The sequence below is a fragment of the Gobio gobio genome (genome assembly GCF_949357685.1).
Source record: "Gobio gobio genome assembly, chromosome: 14".
Lineage (NCBI taxonomy): Eukaryota > Metazoa > Chordata > Actinopteri > Cypriniformes > Gobionidae > Gobio > Gobio gobio.
The window spans coordinates 25,182,431-25,202,423 of record NC_137107.1 but is presented as its reverse complement, the minus strand read 5'-3'; the positions used below and the strand labels follow the sequence as shown (position 1 = coordinate 25,202,423).

The 19,993-nt window shown below is 38.0% G+C and overlaps 1 protein-coding gene across 2 annotated transcripts in view; it reads left to right on the top strand.

Moving 5' to 3' along the window:
- Positions 1-864: 864 nt before the first annotated feature.
- Positions 865-19,993, top strand: part of bbs1 (Bardet-Biedl syndrome 1) — a 36,804-nt gene continuing 17,675 nt past the window's right edge. Inside the window, exons 1-5 of one of the 2 annotated variants that reach the window (XM_079834394.1) lie at positions 865-1,016; positions 1,384-1,460; positions 1,554-1,588; positions 8,780-9,052; positions 11,482-11,528. In XM_079834394.1, the coding sequence (XP_079690520.1) occupies positions 985-1,016; positions 1,384-1,460; positions 1,554-1,588; positions 8,780-9,052; positions 11,482-11,528 (464 nt within the window). In that variant the 5' untranslated portion in view covers positions 865-984. The remainder of the gene's footprint in view (positions 1,017-1,383; positions 1,461-1,553; positions 1,589-8,779; positions 9,053-11,481; positions 11,529-19,993) is intronic. The other variant, XM_079834395.1, reaches the window with a different exon arrangement.

Genomic DNA, 19,993 nt, shown 5'->3' with positions numbered 1-19,993 from the left:
TGCAAAGGTATTTTTAATAGCATGCATAATATTTGGCTCTAATCTACCATTTTTGGTGTTGTTGATATAGGAATACCCACAAAATACCATATAACGATTCCATATCCTTAATAAATTGATCTAAGCATTAAGATCTAAGCTCTTAATGCTGTGCATGTCATCAACAGGTGACTCTGGCGGGGCCACTTTTGTGGTTCCTGGTAAACGAATGGTCCAGGTGAGATTTGTTCATGTTTGTGGATTCCTTTTTACTGAATACTGATCTATTTTAAAATCACCTGCATCACTCTTCTGAACACTAAATTGTTATTCTTGTCTATTTTGAGAGATGTTTGTTTTAATCTAAATCATTTTGGACAGGTTGGTATCATTAGCTGGGGAGTGAAGGATCTGTGTGCGAGAGACTCGAGAGCTTCATCTGATGCGCATTCCAGAGATTACCATACAAATCTGTTCAGTGCAGATGTACTCTCATTCCTTAAAGAGTACCTTAAAGATGGCACACTGGGAACCCCTCTTACGTTCTTGTGAACATTGTGTTTAACATTAGTCTATTTGCCCATTCAGAAATGTTGTGCATGCCTCTGTTAAATGAATTAAATTCCCTTTTCTGCTTTGAACTTTGGCAATTTGTAAGAATATGATACAATAAAAGCATTGTGGAATAATAAAAAAGCATTAGATGTTGTTTTTGTCATTTTGAGTTTTAACTTTTAATCCAGTTCAAGTAATCAAGTGTGGTTAATTAACATTTAATGAATTTATAAGCTAATGTTTTTTGTTTTTAATTCGGAACTAATTATTAAAACGAACCATTCCTGGAGGAAGCATTTCAATGTAGCGCCTTTAAGCTCTCCCGCTGGAGCGGTTGCTATAGAGACGAGGAAAGCCGATCTGAGGATTACAGCAGACAGTCGAAGCAGTTTGATTTCACAGCCTAGGTCAATAATAAAAAAAAAAACATTTGAAAATAACAAAACCGTCATGTCCACTGTTCCCCATGAGCTGAAAGACACGTGAGTAGTTATATGCTGATTTATGAGGTCTTCTATAGAAGATATAGCGTTAAATGGCGATTGGCTTTAGCATGTTGCTATAGCATATTCGAATATCTTAGGATTTTCTTAAAATATAATAAATAAAGCTCAATCCTTGTATAATAGCACTAGAGCTGGGCGTTTTGACGCCAGCTAACGTGGCTAACGTAACTGTTAAAGTTACTCTAATTTGCTCAAATATGGCGGCAAAATAAAACAGTGTTTGCAGTGTTTTAAAAAATGAAAAGGCATAGCAATAAATTCAGATGTACGTTACCGATGCTTTTATAATAAGATGCTGGCCTGTCGGAAGTAACGTTAGTGAGTTTTCCCTGTGCTCCTGTAGTTCAGTGGCCAGCTCCAAATGGCTTGATGCCCACTATGACCCAGTCGCCAATCTATACACCTTTTCCTCTTGCATCGGTGAGTCACAGGAACTTTCACAATCACTTAACGTTACATATGTGCAGTGCAACTACCAATCTCACCAGTTCATTTTCCTGTTATTTCCCACAGCTCTTTCAGATTTGCATGGAGATGGTGAGAATAAGGTGAGAGTGTGTTTATGCCATTGTGTCCCTTGTGAGAAAGATGTGCGCTTAAAGGCCCCCTTAAATCAAAATGGAAGTTTTTTAGCTTTTAGTATGACTATGTTAGCCTTAAGGTTATGAATAAGATGGTGTGTTCCAAAACGATGACAAAATTCGCATTTAGGAGATATAAGCATTCAAAACTTACAGTCTCTCACTTCCATTAAAATGAATCACAGATTTTGATGACATCATCGCAGACTTCATCTTCTTATCACACCTTCTGTCCAATCAAATGGTCTCTAGAATCTGAAGCGCCCGCCCCCTACACTATAAATAGATGCTAAAGCAGCGGCTGAAATCGGTCAGTTGTTCACACATTTACTATTTTCTACATAGTGAATGGCACATAGTGTAAATATGCTATACATATATGTATATAAAATATACAGTGTAAATATGCTTTCAGTTGAGGCGAATGAAGTCTGGTTTCACGTTACTTTAACGCGCACCGCTGCAGCGCACACACATAGTCTACACCAGAGTCGTTGACTAGAGACACGAGAGGGCAGCGCGGATCATATGCGCGAGTCGGCGCAGACAACAAAACATATCGGACCCATTTAAATTCTGCACAGAATGCTGTATTTCAAAGCGATATGGAGGAGATTATGATGCTAAACGGTCAGAGATTAGGAGGAAACTGTGGCTTTATCAAACAGAAAGGCTCTAGTCAAACTGTGGTATTAACAAACGCTATTGGCTGTTTCAAAAAAGGGGAGGAGCTGCTAACAGCTGCAGACGTTTCTGGGGAAATGATGTCAACACATTGAATAATGCTGCGCGTTTCAAAGCAATTCATGGGCCTTTAAAGGATTAGTTCACTTCAAAATGAAAATCTGATAATTTACTCAACCCATGTCAACCAAGATGTTCATGTCTTTCTTTCTAAAGTCAAAAATAAAATTTGAGGAAACATTACAGTATTTTTCTCCACATAATGTACTTCAATGGCAACCAACAGGTTGAAGGTCCAAATCAATGCAGTTTCAAAGCACTTTGAAGGGCTTCAGAGGACTCTGCACGATCCCAGCCGAGGGATAGGGTCTTATCTACCGAAACGATCGGCCATTAAAAAAAAAATAAAAAATTTAAACCACAAATTGCTCGACTTCGGTGTTGTGCTTCTTCACAAATTAGGACGTCATCACGTCGGAAAGTTCACGTCCGTGACGTAGGTGGAAGTACTGAAAAACTCCAACTGATGTTCTCCTCCAACTTTAAAATTGTCCGAGATCATTGTTTTACCTTTATATTTGTAAAGGGTGTTTAATTTAGTCTTTGCATGTTCATTTTAACACTGTGTCGGTACTTCCACGTACATCACAGACGTGACCTTTCCAACGTGATTGTGTCATATGTTGTGCAAAAGCAGGACACCGAAGTCGAGCAATTTGTGGGTAAAAAGTATAATTTTTCTATAATTTTTTTATTTTTATTTAAATGACCGATCGTTTCACTAGATAAGACCCTATTCCTCGGATGGGATCATGCAGAGCCCTCTGAAGCTCCTTGAAACTGCATTGATTTGGACCTTCAACCCTTTGCTTGCAATTTAAGTAGGCTACATTATATGCAGAAAAATCCTGGAATGTTTTCCTCAAAAAATGTATTTATTTTTGACTGAAGAAAGAAAGACATGAACATCACTTTTCATTTTCAAGTGAACTCTGAGAAACACTAGCCTGACAAGCCAGACCCACATCAAGATGTTGGGTCTGGAAACTCACCATTGACAGCGCTCAATCCGAGGGGCAGGATAAATGGTTGTCTTTCAAATTCCCTCTGCATGCAATTGGATTGCGCCATGACCGCCACAACCAACTAGAGCAAAGGTGAAGCCGAGCTAACGTTAGGTTGATAGACTTTCGCCGTATCAGGTCAGCAAAACTTCGAACACATCTTCTTTTCTTAAGAATGACTTCAGTGCCGTTCTTTGTACTTTTCTCAAAGAAAAGCTTAACTCAAAGTCTTCCAGAGTCGCGGCCAAAGCCGATTCAAAAGACCGCTGTTTGCCAGCTTCTTTGTTTACGAGTAGCACGCAGAACCTCCGCAACTCTGCCGTGACGTACCGTCATTATGTTAAGCCCGCCCACCGACTCTACACACGCTGTGATTGGCCTGACCAGAGTTTGGTTTTTCCAGCTCTCAGGTCTACCGAGAGTTGCTAGACTATACTCGCGGCAAAATACATTTTCTGCCGCTAGGGTGCGTCTAGATTTCTAGGCTAGAGAAACACTGTTGTTATTTCAAACCGTCCCAAGCATCCCCCGCCCCCTCCCGTCATTGCTTCTGCCTCAAAATGCACAAACACCCAATGTAAGTGTGGATGTCTCTTTATCTTAGCTGAAGCAAAATAATGTTTAGCCTAAAATGAAGCAAACATACAGTACACGAGCATATACAAGAGTTGCATGTTAGTCACGAGCAGCTCCAGACAAACAATGACACCCAATACTGTCCTGTTACTATTAGGGATGCACCGAATATTCGGCCACCGAAAATTTTCGGCCGAAAATGCCCCAAAAGTGCATTTTCGGTTTTCGGCCGAAAGACTTTTATCACCGAAACAACATGGCCGAAATGTTGTGATGACGCAAACAGAAACCGCGACCTGCACGTGCTTGTCTGAAGCAACATCATGTCCGCGGTGTGGACGTATTTCAGTATATCTGAGAAACACACACATCTGCTCCACGCACACACACTGACAGCCAGAGCTCATGTTCTCGATGAGAGGAGGACCAGACTTCACTGTGAAACCCAACGCAATATTTAACAGTGGGGATGTTTTAAGCGCGGAACACACTTCAATCTGGCGGCAGCGCGCGCGCGTGAACGCGATCATCTGTGAGCGCGATCGATCATCTCTTCCTTAAGAATAAACATGAATGAACATCTAAGGTGTGTTTAGGATACATTACAACTTACTGTCACGTATCATATGTGGTGTATTCGCTCAGTCAGTGTTTCAACGGCAGAAAGACCTCAATATAACTGCTGTAAACTAAACAGTCTTGTATCTTGCATTTACATCAGGAACCTCAGTGTCCACAGCTGTTAGTTCACTAGAAAAATCAACTCTTTCACTAAATATATGACCTATATTAGTCGTTATATTCATTATATTCTACTTAACCTGTTAATGATATCTTGATTATTTCATGTATGTTTAAATAAAATGACAGACACTGAGTATAAATGATTATATTTCAACCACGAATTGGATAAAAAACTATTTTATAATTAGATTTAGAAGTTATTGCAAAAACTGCCTTATGTGAAGTTTACATGTTTGTGTGCGATGTTATTTGAGTGTTGATTATTAGACCTAAAAATACATAGCAACTGAATTTAGGCTAATAGTTTGGGCTCTGTTGTTAACCTTTAATATTAATGTGCAAGTAAGGGCTCCCTATATAGTTTAGAGCAATATATTCAATAAACTTTTAGTTATAATTTAATTCATTTAAGGACAGACTTTTTTTTTCAGTTAACCAATAAAAATAAATAAAAAGCCATTTTGTAAAACTGCTGTACCGAACCGTCAGTTTTGTGTACCGTTACACCCCTATTCTACAGTTAACATATGGGCTATGGCAGTCTTTGCTTTGATACACTATTATGTTAAAGGCCTACAGAGAAAATAGTTGTATCTTTAAGCAGTTACACTTGTTCTGAAAGCACTTTCTTGTAGTATTCCTACAGAGAAAAATTTTAAATGCACTAGAACTAAATGCACTTTGTTTTTATGAGAGAACATTTCATTTTAAAACCTTTCTGTAGGCCTGTACATTATTATTTAATGTACAAATGAGTGGGGTCAAGTTAAACATTTTAGTTTGAATTTTATTTTATACTGTGCATTGTTGCAATGTGCTAAATAAATATTGGCATAACTTGTAATTGATTTATTCTTTGAAACTTTAATATTAATGTATGCAACTGCAATGCCTTGATTTTAGTAAAGTTAGTACACAGTCATAGCCATAAATGCAATGGTACTAATAATTGGCATAATTTCTTTCGGTGTTTCGGTTTTCGGCTTTCGGCCTTGGTTTCCTCTTTTTCGGTTTTCGGTTTCGGCCAAGAATTTTCATTTCGGTGCATCCCTAGTTACTATAGCTCACATTAGAATTTCTTGGTTCTGTGAAACATAGCAAAACTAAAGTTACTCACATATGGAGCAGAAAACGCTACCTCTGCGTCTGTTTTCAGGCCTTAGGTCTCTCCAGCAGTGTAAAGCTTTTCTAATATTAACACGGGTCCTGAAGCTCTTGCCTGATCGTAACCCTTCTTTTTCCAGTGATATTCCTGTGACCTTTTCTCTTTTGTAATGTCAGTCTCAGCCATCTCTCTTTCTACAGTCTTTAAATTTCCCCCCAAAATGCTGATTGGCTACGAGTGTATTGTGGTGCTCAACCTGATCCACTTCAGTATTTCTCTAAATTGCACCTTTAAAAGTATATGTTTTTTAAAAAAAACATACAGATAATATAATGTTAATAAAATAAAAGGCCATGTAAGTGTACCTAGCGAAAGTATACCTTCATGGTTAACACTTTACAATAAGGTTTCATTAGTTAAGGTTAGTTAATTCATTAACTAATCTTAACTAACAATAAGCAATAAATTACAGTACTTATTAATCTTTGTTAACATTAATTAATTAAAAAAGTACAACTGTTCATTAGTTCTTGCTAGTTTAGGCTGATTAACTATTGTTAACAGATACAACTTTTGATTTGAATCATGTATTAGTAAATGTTGAGATTAACATTAACTGAGATTAATAAATGCTTTAGAAATATTTTTCATTGTTAGTTCATGTTAACTAATGTAGTTAACTAATGTTAACAAATGAAACCTGATTTGAATCATGTATTAGTAAATGTTGAGATTAACATTAACTGAATTTAATAAATGCTTTAGAAATATTTTTCATTGTTAGTTCATGTTAACTAATGTAGTTAACTAATGTTAACAAATGAAACCTTTTTGTAAAGTGTTACCCTTTCATAATATAATGCACTTAAGTAAACTTCTAAAAAGTGACCCTTGTAATAATATTAATAAAATAATAAAAGTATTACTTTAAGGTACATTTAAACAAATTGTTTTAATAATCTTTTGTTGTGCTTTAAAGAAGTGCATGTAAAGTACTTGACTATGATATAATGGTACTGTGTTATTACGTTTAAAGTTAATATTAGGGGTGTAACGATTCATCTACTACATCGATGTATCGATTTATTTTCCTACGATCTAACTACATCGATCTGTGCTCGGCAAGTTGGCCTTCCGGACGACATATATCGATCTAACATCGTTTTAAAAGGTAATCAATCGATTGTATCGATCATAGGAAATAACGCATTGGATTTAAGCACGTCAGACTTTAAATGGATGTTTTTTCTTAGCACTTTTAATGATAAAGGCGTTAAACGTTACTCGATTCAGTCTGCCTATCTGTGACATCATCGCAACGCACGCACCAGCAGCAGCGCTAAGAAAACAAAACATAGCATGGCGGATGGCAGAGGAGAAGCCAACCAGCGAGAAATTATCAAGTCACCAGGAGAAAGAGCTAAGTTAGTAACGTGTTACCTGTACTTTCAACCCTTGCTAAATGTTACCTGTGCATTCCTGGGACCAGTGTGCCAGCAGAGCGAGTTTTAGTACTGCTGGTGATATAGTGAACGCACAGAGAAGTGTTCTGCGGTCAGATCATGTTGATATTTTTGAAAAAGAAATATGTAGAGTCATTGAAGAGTAGTTGGTTACATTTTATCTTTTGTTAAATATTGTTTGTTTATTAAACTGAGAGTAGTAGCAGGTTCAGCCAGTTTATTCAAACTGAAGAAATGTTGGTTGCACTTTATTTTTGATATTAATATTGTATTTGTATTATTTTAATGTTGAAAAACAACAGCAAAAGTAACAGGTACACCTACTATTAATTAAACCTGAAGAGAAGTTAGTTGCACTTTATTTTTGATATTAATATTGTAATATTATTATGTTGGATAACAAAAGCAGAAGTAGCAGGTTAACCTACTGTTGAAATGTTGGTTGCACTTACTGTGCTTTTATTGAAAATGTATTGAATATTGAAAATGAGAGTAGAAAAGGTTAACTTCCTGTTAATTCAAACTAAACTGTTGGTTGCACTTTATTCAAATAAAATTTGAATGCATTTGCCATTAATTGTTGTTTACTTGTTTGTTTATATCCATAATTAATTGATACCTGATCCCCTTACAAGAAACAACAGGAATCTAGGAAACTTCACCTGCACTGACCAGTATCCAGATATTTATTTCAGTCACACAATTTTTGGCTAAAAAGTTACTGAATCGATTTCAGGTCACTGAATCGTTTCGGATCGTATCGTTCTAAATTAACCAAAATCGTCCTTGAATCGTATCGACAACCTCAAATCGTGATACGAATCGAATCGTTGTTAAAACAAATCGTTACACCCCTAGTTAATATATTTTAAATGTACTAAATTGCAAATTCATCTTTACAAATGTGTAATTACAAATATATTTAAACACATAAGTATACCTGTACTTGCAGAAACAATGTTAATTAAATAAAAGGCCACTTAAGTGTACCTTAAATTTAAAGTAGAATATATTATTACATTTAAAATATAATGTTAATACATTTTAAATGTTCTAAATTGCAACTTTATCATTACAAATATATGATAAAAATACATTTTAATGGAGTTTTAATAGAAATGACATTAAAGTCTATTTTAGTTTGCCATAAATGCTTTTCAGTACATTTGACAATACATTTTAACCATATTTCAAAGACAATAGACATAATTGTGAAATTACACATAAATATGTACTTAAGTTCTACTTAAGTAGGTCATAAAAGCACTCTTAATTTCAATTAATTGCATTTAATATAAATTTAAACTGTAATACATTTTGATTTAATTGTAAATAACATTCAATTAAAGTTATGAAAACATTAATTCAATAAGTATATTATTTTATAATCATATTTCCTTAATAAATATAAAAGTATTCTAAAGCGCAAAGTTTTTTTTTTACAATGAGTGACCTTTTTATGCAATGGCAATAATCCATCATTGAGACTGGTAATAAAGAGTGTAAATAATCTGTGTACCAGCTGGTGGTGGGTGATCTTGGCACGGGAGTGTGTAACATGAAGCTAAAGGTGTACCGTGGCACTGGTTTGTTGAGTGAGAGCACCCTGCTGGACTTGCCCACTGGCCTGGTCTCCTTCCTCATGGACCTGCATGAGCCACGAACACCAGCCATCGCTGTAGCCTCTGGTCCCTTCATCTACGTCTACAAGAACCTGAGGCCCTACTTCAAGTTCACGCTGCCAAGTCTGGAGGTGAACCCTTTGGAGCAGGACGTCTGGAGTCAGGCCAGGGAGGTGAGCTGTTCATATCACACATTCAACTCGCTCAATGAATGAATGGTATGTGTGTTTGTATGTATGCAGGGTTTGATATTAACATTTAAAATTTCAGCAGTGGCGTGTAACGCAGTCACTCCTACTAGCCACTTTGGTGGGTTGAATTTTATATAACATATTTTTTTAAATTATAGTCTTTTAAATAGGCATCTGAAATAATAAACTGAGTGCAATGTAGTGTTGTCAAAAAATATCGATATTTTTTCTGATACATATCGATACAGAAATATCGGAAACGGTTCCCATATTAATTTCCCGCAGAAGAGATACATGATACCAGCCGTGCTTTCTTGCTCTCTCATCTCTCCGACAATGAGTTGACACACAAACCCGCCTCCCCTCACTCATTTAATTTGCTCCGGATTAGGGGTGGGCGATATCTCGATATTTAAAATATATCGAGATATTTTTTAAACACGATATGGATTTTGACATATCGTATATATCGATATATTGTTTATATTTGATTCTGATTCCGCCACTTTTCTTGTTTGCCTTCTCTGTGCCGTGCTCGCCCCCGCTCGCTCGCCCCCCGCCTCCTTGCTTTTGTTCCCCCTCCCCTCGTGTGTTGTCACGGCGGCGTCCGCAACCAGCTCGGAGGCTACAGAACTCGTCTTAAAAACAACTGGCTCCATTATATGGAGATACTTCGGTTTTAAGGCGTCGGACGAACAGCAGACATATGTCTACTGCCATGAATGCCGACAGTTGGTTCTCAAACACTTGATCCAAGATACAGTTTACCTAGGCGGCATTACTTTGCGAGACAAGAACTCCCGCGACTGTACACTACGGAGAGAGAGCGGCTTGCTTGCTGGAGAAGGTTACTTACTATGCCCTTTATTTGAGTTGTTTTATTTTTGAAAGAAAATTCATTATTTGCATGCGTTTTAAAGCCTTGCGCGTAGGGCACCATGCGCTTTCCCGAGCGCGCGCACTAAAAGCCTGTCAAACAAGTGATTACTGGACTAAATCTTACTGCGCTAATACTGTCAAATACACACATGGTTAACATAAACACAGTCGGTTATGTCTAAAGTGAAAGTAAAATTGGCGTGTGTCTGTATATTAGATGCGTGAAAGTCTTAAATTGACAGCAGGGCAGCCAGTGAACACGCTGCCGCTTGTCCTTAAAGGGACAGTTCACTCTAAAATGATGTCATTATTTACTCACTCTAATGTTGACAAAATCACTCACGGCTCTTGACTGAAAAACTAATACAGTAGCTCTAATAAGAATCAATGTATATTTTATAGGGAAGTCTATGTAGTGTTTTATTTTTACATTTATCAATTCAATTTCATACTTAAATGCTGCTGTACAGCTCTGAGCTGCCAGTGTAAATCTTTATAAATATATATTTATTTTATATTTTACAGTACACTAGGAATGTGTACAAGGTTTTTTAAAAGTAAAGTTTTAAGTTTAAGTAAGGTTTTTCAAGTCTTTTAAGTAAAATAAAGAAAGAGTATTGCAATAAAAAAAATAGTATTTTTTCCTCCTTAAGCTCTTGCTGTTCGGCTAAGAATAGAATAGCAAAAATCTGATGCGACTGGCCATCAGAACCGAACCGAAAACCGTGGTAAAAAAAAACGAGGTATGTATTGAACCGTGGACTTACTGTATTGTTGCATCCCTACTTTGTTCCTACATGAACTGCCTACCTCTTTGCACTTCAATAAAAAAAAGACTATGTGGTATTTGGCATATTTGTTTTTGCAGTAGTTTTTGGGGGATTATTTTTCCTGTAAAGATATCGAGATATATATCGTATATCGAGATATAGCAAAATATATCGAGATATATTTTTTGCTCCATATCGCCCAGCCCTACTCCGGATGAATATTGTTGGTGTTACAGAGCTTGAATTTTGGCATGGGATTGTGTGTATTGCGCTTAACTTCACTCATTCTCGCAGATTTTATGATTGCATCCAAAGTGCGCCCACATAAAGCCAAGTATTTTGGCTATATAAAACAGTATAATGGATCAGTGTGTCAGGTCTTAATTTGGCAGCCGGTATAGTATATTAGGCTGCTGTCACTTTATGAGATAATATTAAAAATATCTCTAAGGCAGGTTTTCCCATTGTATCGATGCCAAAATTGTGGCCAGTGAAAAGGCTGAGTGGCCAGTAACTTTAGAAAATCACTAGCCACACAAATTAATGTCAAGCCCTGTATGTATGTCTGTCTGTCTCTCTCCTCAACCACTATCAGTGTGCAGGATGGTGTTTATTAGAAAGCCATGATTGATGAGGGCCAATGTAGGGAATTTGGCCAGGACGCTGGGGTTACACCCTACATCATGTCATGTGTGAGGCTGTTATTTTTTTACACTAATTTCATTTTACTGTAATGATAACTGGTTGTGTTTTGACTCTTAGGACATGATTGATCCAATGACCCTTAAAGAGATGTTAGAAGGACTAAGGTGAGTTACAGTATATATTTAGTGTTTTAGACCCAGTGGACTGCAGTTGTAATGACTTCTAGAGCCTTGTTTCTCATCTGATGGGTTGAGAAACACTTTTATTTTGAAAGACATGCGTGAAAGCTGTTGACTCTTCTGTCAGATGCAGCTTAAGTTAAGACTTAAAGCCTGAGAAAAAGCGCATGTTTGTTGTCAGGTTATATGTCCGTGTCATTATTCTAACGTTTATTTAACTGTCGTGTCAGATGTTAAACTGTACTCGTAGCACTCATACGGTGACACATTGCTGCCACATACATATACTTTTTTCCACTCCATTATGTCATAATAACGAGATGTTATGTATTTAAAACAACATATTTTTCTCGTTAAAACAACATATATTTTCTCCTCATAAGGACATGTTGTGTCGTATAGTGATGTGTACAAAAATATGCCTGTATCCACATTAGAGAATTTATATAGCCTATGTGCCTTTGTTACACTTCCATGTTTAAAAAGCAGAAGCAAGCTCAGCGTAAAATAGGCTCATCCGCTGCCTGTATCAGTGGCAGTGCCCATAGTACGAAATTGGAGTAATTTATTGATGTAGCCTACAGTTCTTAACCATAGAGCGTAAAAAAATATGGACAACGCGACTTCATTGACTTCCACTGACCAGAGTTGAAGCTTTCGTAGGCCTGTACACGGCGCTGACATCTTGGGACCGAGTCTGTGCAGTAGCGATCTCGGGACCGGAGTTGCGCAGTAGAGAGCAGGAAGTAGAGGCAATAGAGATTATCAAAAGCCCGCCCACACTCTCACAGATGCAGAACAATTCATTATGATGGTATGAAGTAAACAGTTATGCAAATGTAGAAATGAAAGCTAAAGCTCCAATCTCCTCCCAATAATCCCGAAAAAGGTCCGTTAGTGCCTTAGTGACAACTTCACTCAGAGAAGCCGTCAATCTCAGCTGTCTATCATGACGTCACCCCCCCCCCCCCCCCCGCCCGTTTTTATAGCATCAAATAACTAACTAAAACTAAACTTATTTAAAAAAACGAACACTTGAAATGAAATCATTGTGAGAAAAACTGCCTAAAATGACAGAAACCATCTTTGGAAACAATTATTTGAAGTGTAATTGAATTGTTTAGTGTGTCTCGCGTCCATTCTAATACATGGAGAGGTGGAGTTTATGAGCTATACTGGGACCGGCCACCGGGGGGGCGATAGAGGCGCGGAGGCTTCAGTTTCTGACAGGGGCACTACAGGCTTGTTCTTAAAGGGTTAGTTCACCCAAAAATGAAAATTCTGTCATTAATTACTTACCCTCATGTCGTTCGACACCCGTAAGACCTCCGTTCATCTTCAGAACACAAATGAAGATATTTTAGTTGAAATCTGATGGCTCTGAAAGGCCTCCATTGGCACAATGCACTTTACACTCTCAAGACCCTTAAAAGGTACTAAAGACGTCGTTACAAAGTCCATCTCACTACAGTGGTTCTACAAACTTTATGGAGTGACGAGAATAGTTTTTGTGCGCAAAAAAACCCTAAATAACGACTTGTATAGTGACGACGATTTCAAAACACGGCATCATGAAGCTTCGTTATCAATCAGTGAGTCGAATCATGATTCGGATCGCGTGTCAAACCGCCAAACTGCTGAAATTTGGCGATCCAAACTGCTGAATCGACTCACTGATTCATAACGCTTCGAAGCTTCATGATGCCGTGTTTTGAAATCGTCATTACTATATAAGTCGTTATTTAGGGTTTTTTTGCGCACAAAAACTATTCTCGTCCCTCCATAAAGTTTGTAGAACCACTGTAGTGAGATGGACTTTGTGACGACGTCTTTAGTACCTTTTAAGGGTCTTGAGAGTGTACCGTGCATTGTGCCAATGGAGGCCTTTCAGAGCCTTCAGATTTCAACTAAAATATCTTCATTTGTGTTCCGAAGATGAACGGAGGTCTTACGGGTGTCGAACGACATGAGGGTAAGTAATTAATGACAGAATTTTCATTTTTGGGTGAACTAACCCTTTAACAGATAGCCATGGGTAAAAGGCAGAGGTGGAAAGTAACGAATTACATTTACTCGCGTTACTGTAACGACTGCAATTGAATTGAAGACAGGAGAACGAACACGCACAAATCACAAAAAGATGGAGACGGACGGACAAGACAGACGTCAGACCCAGCTGAAAGCGAAACGCCGTTGTGAACCCCTGGATAGTATGGAAAAACTTTGGATATAGACAAAAAATAGCCGGGTGTTGTCCTGGAGGATATCAAATTAGCAAAAAAATGTTGATACAAAGAAGGGAACACATAGAACATGTTCGGGAACGCCATCCCTCTGTGCAGATAAAGGTATGTTTATAGCTTAAGGCCGAATGTTTTCTGTGAAGCAGAGGGAATCCCGGAATTACCTACAGTATAACACAGATGTCACGTAAAACACGCAAACTGATGGATTAATGAATACATCGACAGTAGAGCTGTACAATAGACAAATCGCGACATGGTCTGTGAATATTAAAGCTCAAAACACTGCTATATGAATATATGATCTGCTTGTTCTGTCTCTGTGTGAATGAGCAGCGCCGTTTCATCTACTAGCCTACATAACTTACTTAAGTAGCCTACGCGATGCTCGTGGTGTTTAACGTCTCAAAAAACATATTTGGGCATGAACATACAGTATGAACATTTCCAGAGCTGATCTGAGACCCCCTAATGAACACTTTCATCATTTTATTTGATTAAAAGCCATTATTAAATACACTCTGAAACAGATCTTCCCTGAAATGGGTCCTCACTAAAACCTGTCAAAATAAATGGTTTAACTAGATGAAATTGTGACAGAAATATTTTACTATTGTAGGCCTATAGAATACTTGTCAAAATAATAATAACAACAATAATAATATTACATAATTTAAACATTATTTAAGAATATATTTGTAAATCCATGGTTTAATTTAGTAAAACAGCAGCGCTTTGCCCCAAAAATTAAAGGATAAGTATTTGATTACCACCGTTTTGGTAATGTATTGGTATTAAATCATAAAAAGAAAAATGTCTTAGGACTCTATTATTCTTAAAGTTGTTAATCGAATTCATAATAATTTATTTAGTTCATTAGACATGTTTTATTGAAATTTTAATTAAAAAAGAAAATGGTTTCAAGTTTGTTATAATAAAGCATTTGTTAAAAAAAAAAAATCAGTTTTCATTAATTTAATGCCATTTTAACTGGTGATAATAATAACCATAATTTAATAATACAGTTTATTTATTAAATAATTAATACCGTGAGGCTGTGAAACTGATGTTTTTATATCGTGAAAATCTAAAAAAAGTAACTCTTAAAAAGAACTTTTACTCTGAGTACATTTTAAATGAACTACTTTTTACTTTTACTTGAGTACATTTTTAGACAAGTACTTTTACTTCTACTTAAGCAAACCAAGATCGTCTGGAATGGATTGACGTGCGTAACGAACCCATTGACCATGTTTCCGCTGCCTTTGAGTAAGGCTGAAACTATAGCGTCTTTCTGTTGTTAATACATTTCTTGATTATATGTCTTAATTACAGTAGGCCTATTATAGATAGTTGTAATATTTGTGGCTGCACCGGGGTCCGTCATTACTAGGTTAAAGTTATGCCACTGAGGCTAATCATGAGCGGTCCATGGCACCTGTTACCCATGGCTATCCGTTAACTGTAGGCTACTGGCCATGGGCGGATCTAAAGGGGGGCAAGGGGGGGCAGGTGCCCCCCCACTCTAGAGCCTTGCCCCCCCAGCTGCCCCCCTAACTTTGATGATCCAAAAACTGTAGGCTACTTGTAAAAACAACCCGCCAGTATGTCCAATACATTTACCAAAATTAAACCGTTTTTTTTAAAGTAAAAAGTAAAAGTATTTTTTTTTTATTTTAAATATATTAAAATTAAAATACATAAAATACCCCTCCCCCCGCCCCTCAAATACTTAGCTACGTCCCTGATTCAAACGTGCAGAGCGGCATTCGCTCAGTCTGGCTCACACACAGCGAGTCTGCTGCGGTGCGGTGGCCCTACAAACCAACTGGAGAGACTGAGCTGTCCCAGAGCCCCTGAAGGTGAAGTGAGTTTCCCCAGGTGTAGTTTAAACACACGTTTAACTTAAAATTACATTTGTACGGAGCCCCTAAAGGGACGTGGTGGTGGAAAAAAATTAGGATGGGAGGATATTTTTTTTTCCAAATCGTTTGCGTTCCCTCGCAAAACTTTTGCGTTCCCCCGAGAAACTTTGCGTTCCCTCGCAAAGATATTTGCGTTCCCCCGAGAAACTTTGCGTTCCCACGCAAAAGTTTTGCGTTCCCTCGCAAAGATATTTGCGTTCCCTCGCAAAAGTTTTGCGTTCCCTCGCAAAGATATTTGCGTTCCCACGCAAAACTTTGCGTTCCCTCGCAAAGATATTTGCGTTCCCTCGCAAAGATAGATGTCCCACGGGCCATTTCAAACAGCTCAGTAGGCTACGTTAACAATATTGTATCCATTAATGGAGCGGTTAGAGTTATTTTGAACTTGGGCTTAAGTATAAATAATACAGTCAGTGCTTCGGAGTTCAGTAGTTGGGTATACACAGATTTTAACTTCCCGGATCAATAACTCGTGAGCTAAAAACGTTCAAAACACAAATGACACCTTTAACGTAGACAACGAGCTGCAACATAATTTTCCTCAAAACGAGCCTTAATATATGAGAGACAAGTAAAAAGGGACCGTCTGCAAAGTGCAAAACCCGAAAGGCGTTACTAAAAAATAGGCAATAACAATCAATGCTCTCCTACTACAATATACTAATACAGTAGGCTATACAGTGTAATGCCATCAAAATTAGTAAGCAATTATCATACAAAAGCTATGGAACTTGCAACTACTGTATTTTAGCTGGGTACCAACATCATTTGTGTAAAGAATAGGCCTATGGCTATGTGCTATTACTTTTATTATTTTTATGTGCTATTGCCAAACTAAGCGTTGTAGTATAACCAGAAGGAGAGCGTGATGTGTGAACTGAATTTGGTGGCAGTAGGCTACAGTACATTTCAGTGAAGTTTGCTGAACATTTTTCCTAATAAAATAATCCTAACAATTATGCAAAAGCAAATTTTATCAAAATAAGTGTTTTTATCAAACTAAGTGACCATTGATGTGTAAACTGAATTTGGAGACACAGTGTGTAACATTGAAGTTATGACTTGTAGTAGGCTATACGCTTTTCGGGTTTTGCACTTTGCAGACAGTCCCTTCGGACTTGTCTCTCAGCCGCCTGCTCATATAGACCCAATTAATTTATATTATAAGGCTCGTTTTGAGGAAAAATAGGTTGCAGCTTGTTGTCTACGTTAAAGAGACATTGTGTTTTAACAACGTTTAGCTCACCGAACTCATTGAGCACTCGCCTAGGCTATAGCCTAAGTCCAAGTTCAAAATAACTCTAACCGCTCATTTAATGGATACAATATTGTTAACGTAGCCTACTGAGCTGTTTGAAACGGCCCGTGGGACATCTATCTTTGCGAGGGAACGCAAATATCTTTGCGAGGGAACGCAAAGTTTTGCGTGGGAACGCAAATATCTTTGCGAGGGAACGCAAAACTTTTGCGAGGGAACGCAAATATCTTTGCGAGGGAACGCAAAACTTTTGCGTGGGAACGCAAAGTTTCTCGGGGGAACGCAAATATCTTTGCGAGGGAACGCAAAGTTTCTCGGGGGAACGCAAAAGTTTTGCGAGGGAACGCAAACGATTTGGAAAAAAAATATCCTCCCATCCTAATTTTTTTCCACCACCACGTCCCTTTAGGGGCTCCGTACATTTGTAATGAATGTATTGTATGTTAAAGAGGATTCAGCATCAGCAAAAACAGCGAGTCTATTACGTTAGCCAAAATCAGCGGTTGTGATTCGTAAGAGCACTCTTCCCTTTGATTAGCCTAATTTTGATTTTAATAAAGACAAGAACAGCTTAATAAAAAATATTGTATCCATAACTGCCAACTCTCACGCATTCACCGCGAGACACACGCAATTGACACGCTCTCACGCCGCACATACATTTTTTCACGCACAGAAAAATCGCGAAGCAAAGAGGACACGGAGACCGACAGACTAGACAGAGCAGGTTACGTTACTTATATAAAAAAATCTCAGCTCTCAGATTCTGTCACTTTTATACGGAGCCCCTAAAGGGACGTGGTGGTGCAAAAAAATTAGGATGGGAGGATATTTTTTTTCCAAATCGTTTGCGTTCCCTCGCAAAACTTTTGCGTTCCCCCGAGAAACTTTGCGTTCCCTCGCAAAGATATTTGCGTTCCCCCGAGAAACTTTGCGTTCCCACGCAAAAGTTTTGCGTTCCCTCGCAAAGATATTTGCGTTCCCTCGCAAAGATATTTGCGTTCCCACGCAAAACTTTGCGTTCCCTCGCAAAGATATTTGCGTTCCCTCGCAAAGATAGATGTCCCACGGGCCGTTTCAAACAGCTCAGTAGGCTACGTTAACAATATTGTATCCATTAAATGAGCGGTTAGAGTTATTTTGAACTTGGACTTAGGCTATAGCCTAGGCGAGTGCTCAATGAGTTCGGTGAGCTAAACGTTGTTAAAACACAATGTCTCTTTAACGTAGACAACAAGCTGCAACCTATTTTTCCTCAAAACAAGCCTTATAATATAAATTAATTGGGTCTATATGAGCAGGCGGCTGAGAGACAAGTCCGAAGGGACTGTCTGCAAAGTGCAAAACCCGAAAAGCGTATAGCCTACTACAAGTCATAACTTCAATGTTACACACTGTGTCTCCAAATTCAGTTTACACATCAATGGTCACTTAGTTTGATAAAAACACTTAGTTTGATAAAATTTGCTTTTGCATAATTGTTAGGATTATTTTATTAGGAAAAATGTTCAGCAAACTTCACTGAAATGCACTGTACTGTAGCCTACTGTCACCAAATTCAGTTCACACATCAGCTCTCCTGCTGGTTATAGTACTACAACGCTTAGTTTGGCAATAGCACATAAAAATAATAAAAGTAATAGCACATAGCCATAGCCTATTCTTTACACAAATGATGTTGGTACCCAGCTAAAATACAGTAGTTGTAAGTTCCATAGCTTTTGTATGATAATTGCTTACTAATTTTGATGGCATTACACTGTATAGCCTACTGTATTAGTATATTGTAGTAGGAGAGCATTGATTGTTATTGCCTATTTTTTAGTAACGCCTTTCGGGTTTTGCAGACGGTCCCTTTTTACTTGTCTCTCATATATTAAGGCTCGTTTTGAGGAAAATGATGTTGCAGCTCGTTGTCTACGTTAAAGGTGTCATTTGTGTTTTGAACGTTTTTAGCTCACGAGTTATTGATCCGGGAAGTTAAAATCTGTGTATACCCAACTACTGAACTCCGAAGCACTGACTGTATTATTTATACTTAAGCCCAAGTTCAAAATAACTCTAACCGCTCCATTAATGGATACAATATTGTTAACGTAGCCTACTGAGCTGTTTGAAACGGCCCGTGGGACATCTATCTTTGCGAGGGAACGCAAATATCTTTGCGAGGGAACGCAAAGTTTTGCGTGGGAACGCAAATATCTTTGCGAGGGAACGCAAAACTTTTGCGAGGGAACGCAAAACTTTTGCGAGGGAACGCAAATATCTTTGCGAGGGAACGCAAAACTTTTGCGTGGGAACGCAAAGTTTCTCGGGGGAACGCAAATATCTTTGCGAGGGAACGCAAAGTTTCTCGGGGGAACGCAAAAGTTTTGCGAGGGAACGCAAACGATTTGGAAAAAAAATATCCTCCCATCCTAATTTTTTTCCACCACCACGTCCCTTTAGGGGCTCCGTACTTTTATTACGAAATTCAAACAATAAATGCCGTTTTGGCGCTTGTAATTGTTATGTGACAGATCCCTAGCTGCACGTGGACCGATCATCTCTACTAGCTAATAGTAAATAAACACGAATGAACAATGTTGAAAGAAACAGTAGCCTACAACTTACCTAAATGTATATTCCTCATACATAATAGCGACCAATCAATCTAACAAAGGGGTCAATAAAACAACTGGAGAACAATTTTGTCACATAACATTTACCTCAGGAAAGCCATTTAATGACCATAATAGGCTATAGCACAGGGCTGTCCAAACTCGGTCCTGGAGGGCCACTGTCCTGCAGATTTTATCTCCAACTTGCCTCAACACACCTGCCTGGAAGTTTCTAGTATGCCTAGTAAGACTTTGATTAGCTGGTTCAAGTGTGTTTTAATTGTGGTTGGAGCTAAACTCTGCAGGACAGTGGCCCTCCAGGAGCAGGATTGGACACCCCTGCTATAGCACATTAGTTGGCTGGAAAAAAAGAGCTATAGAGAGTATTTTGCTAAATATGTGTAGTGTACCATATTACATATTT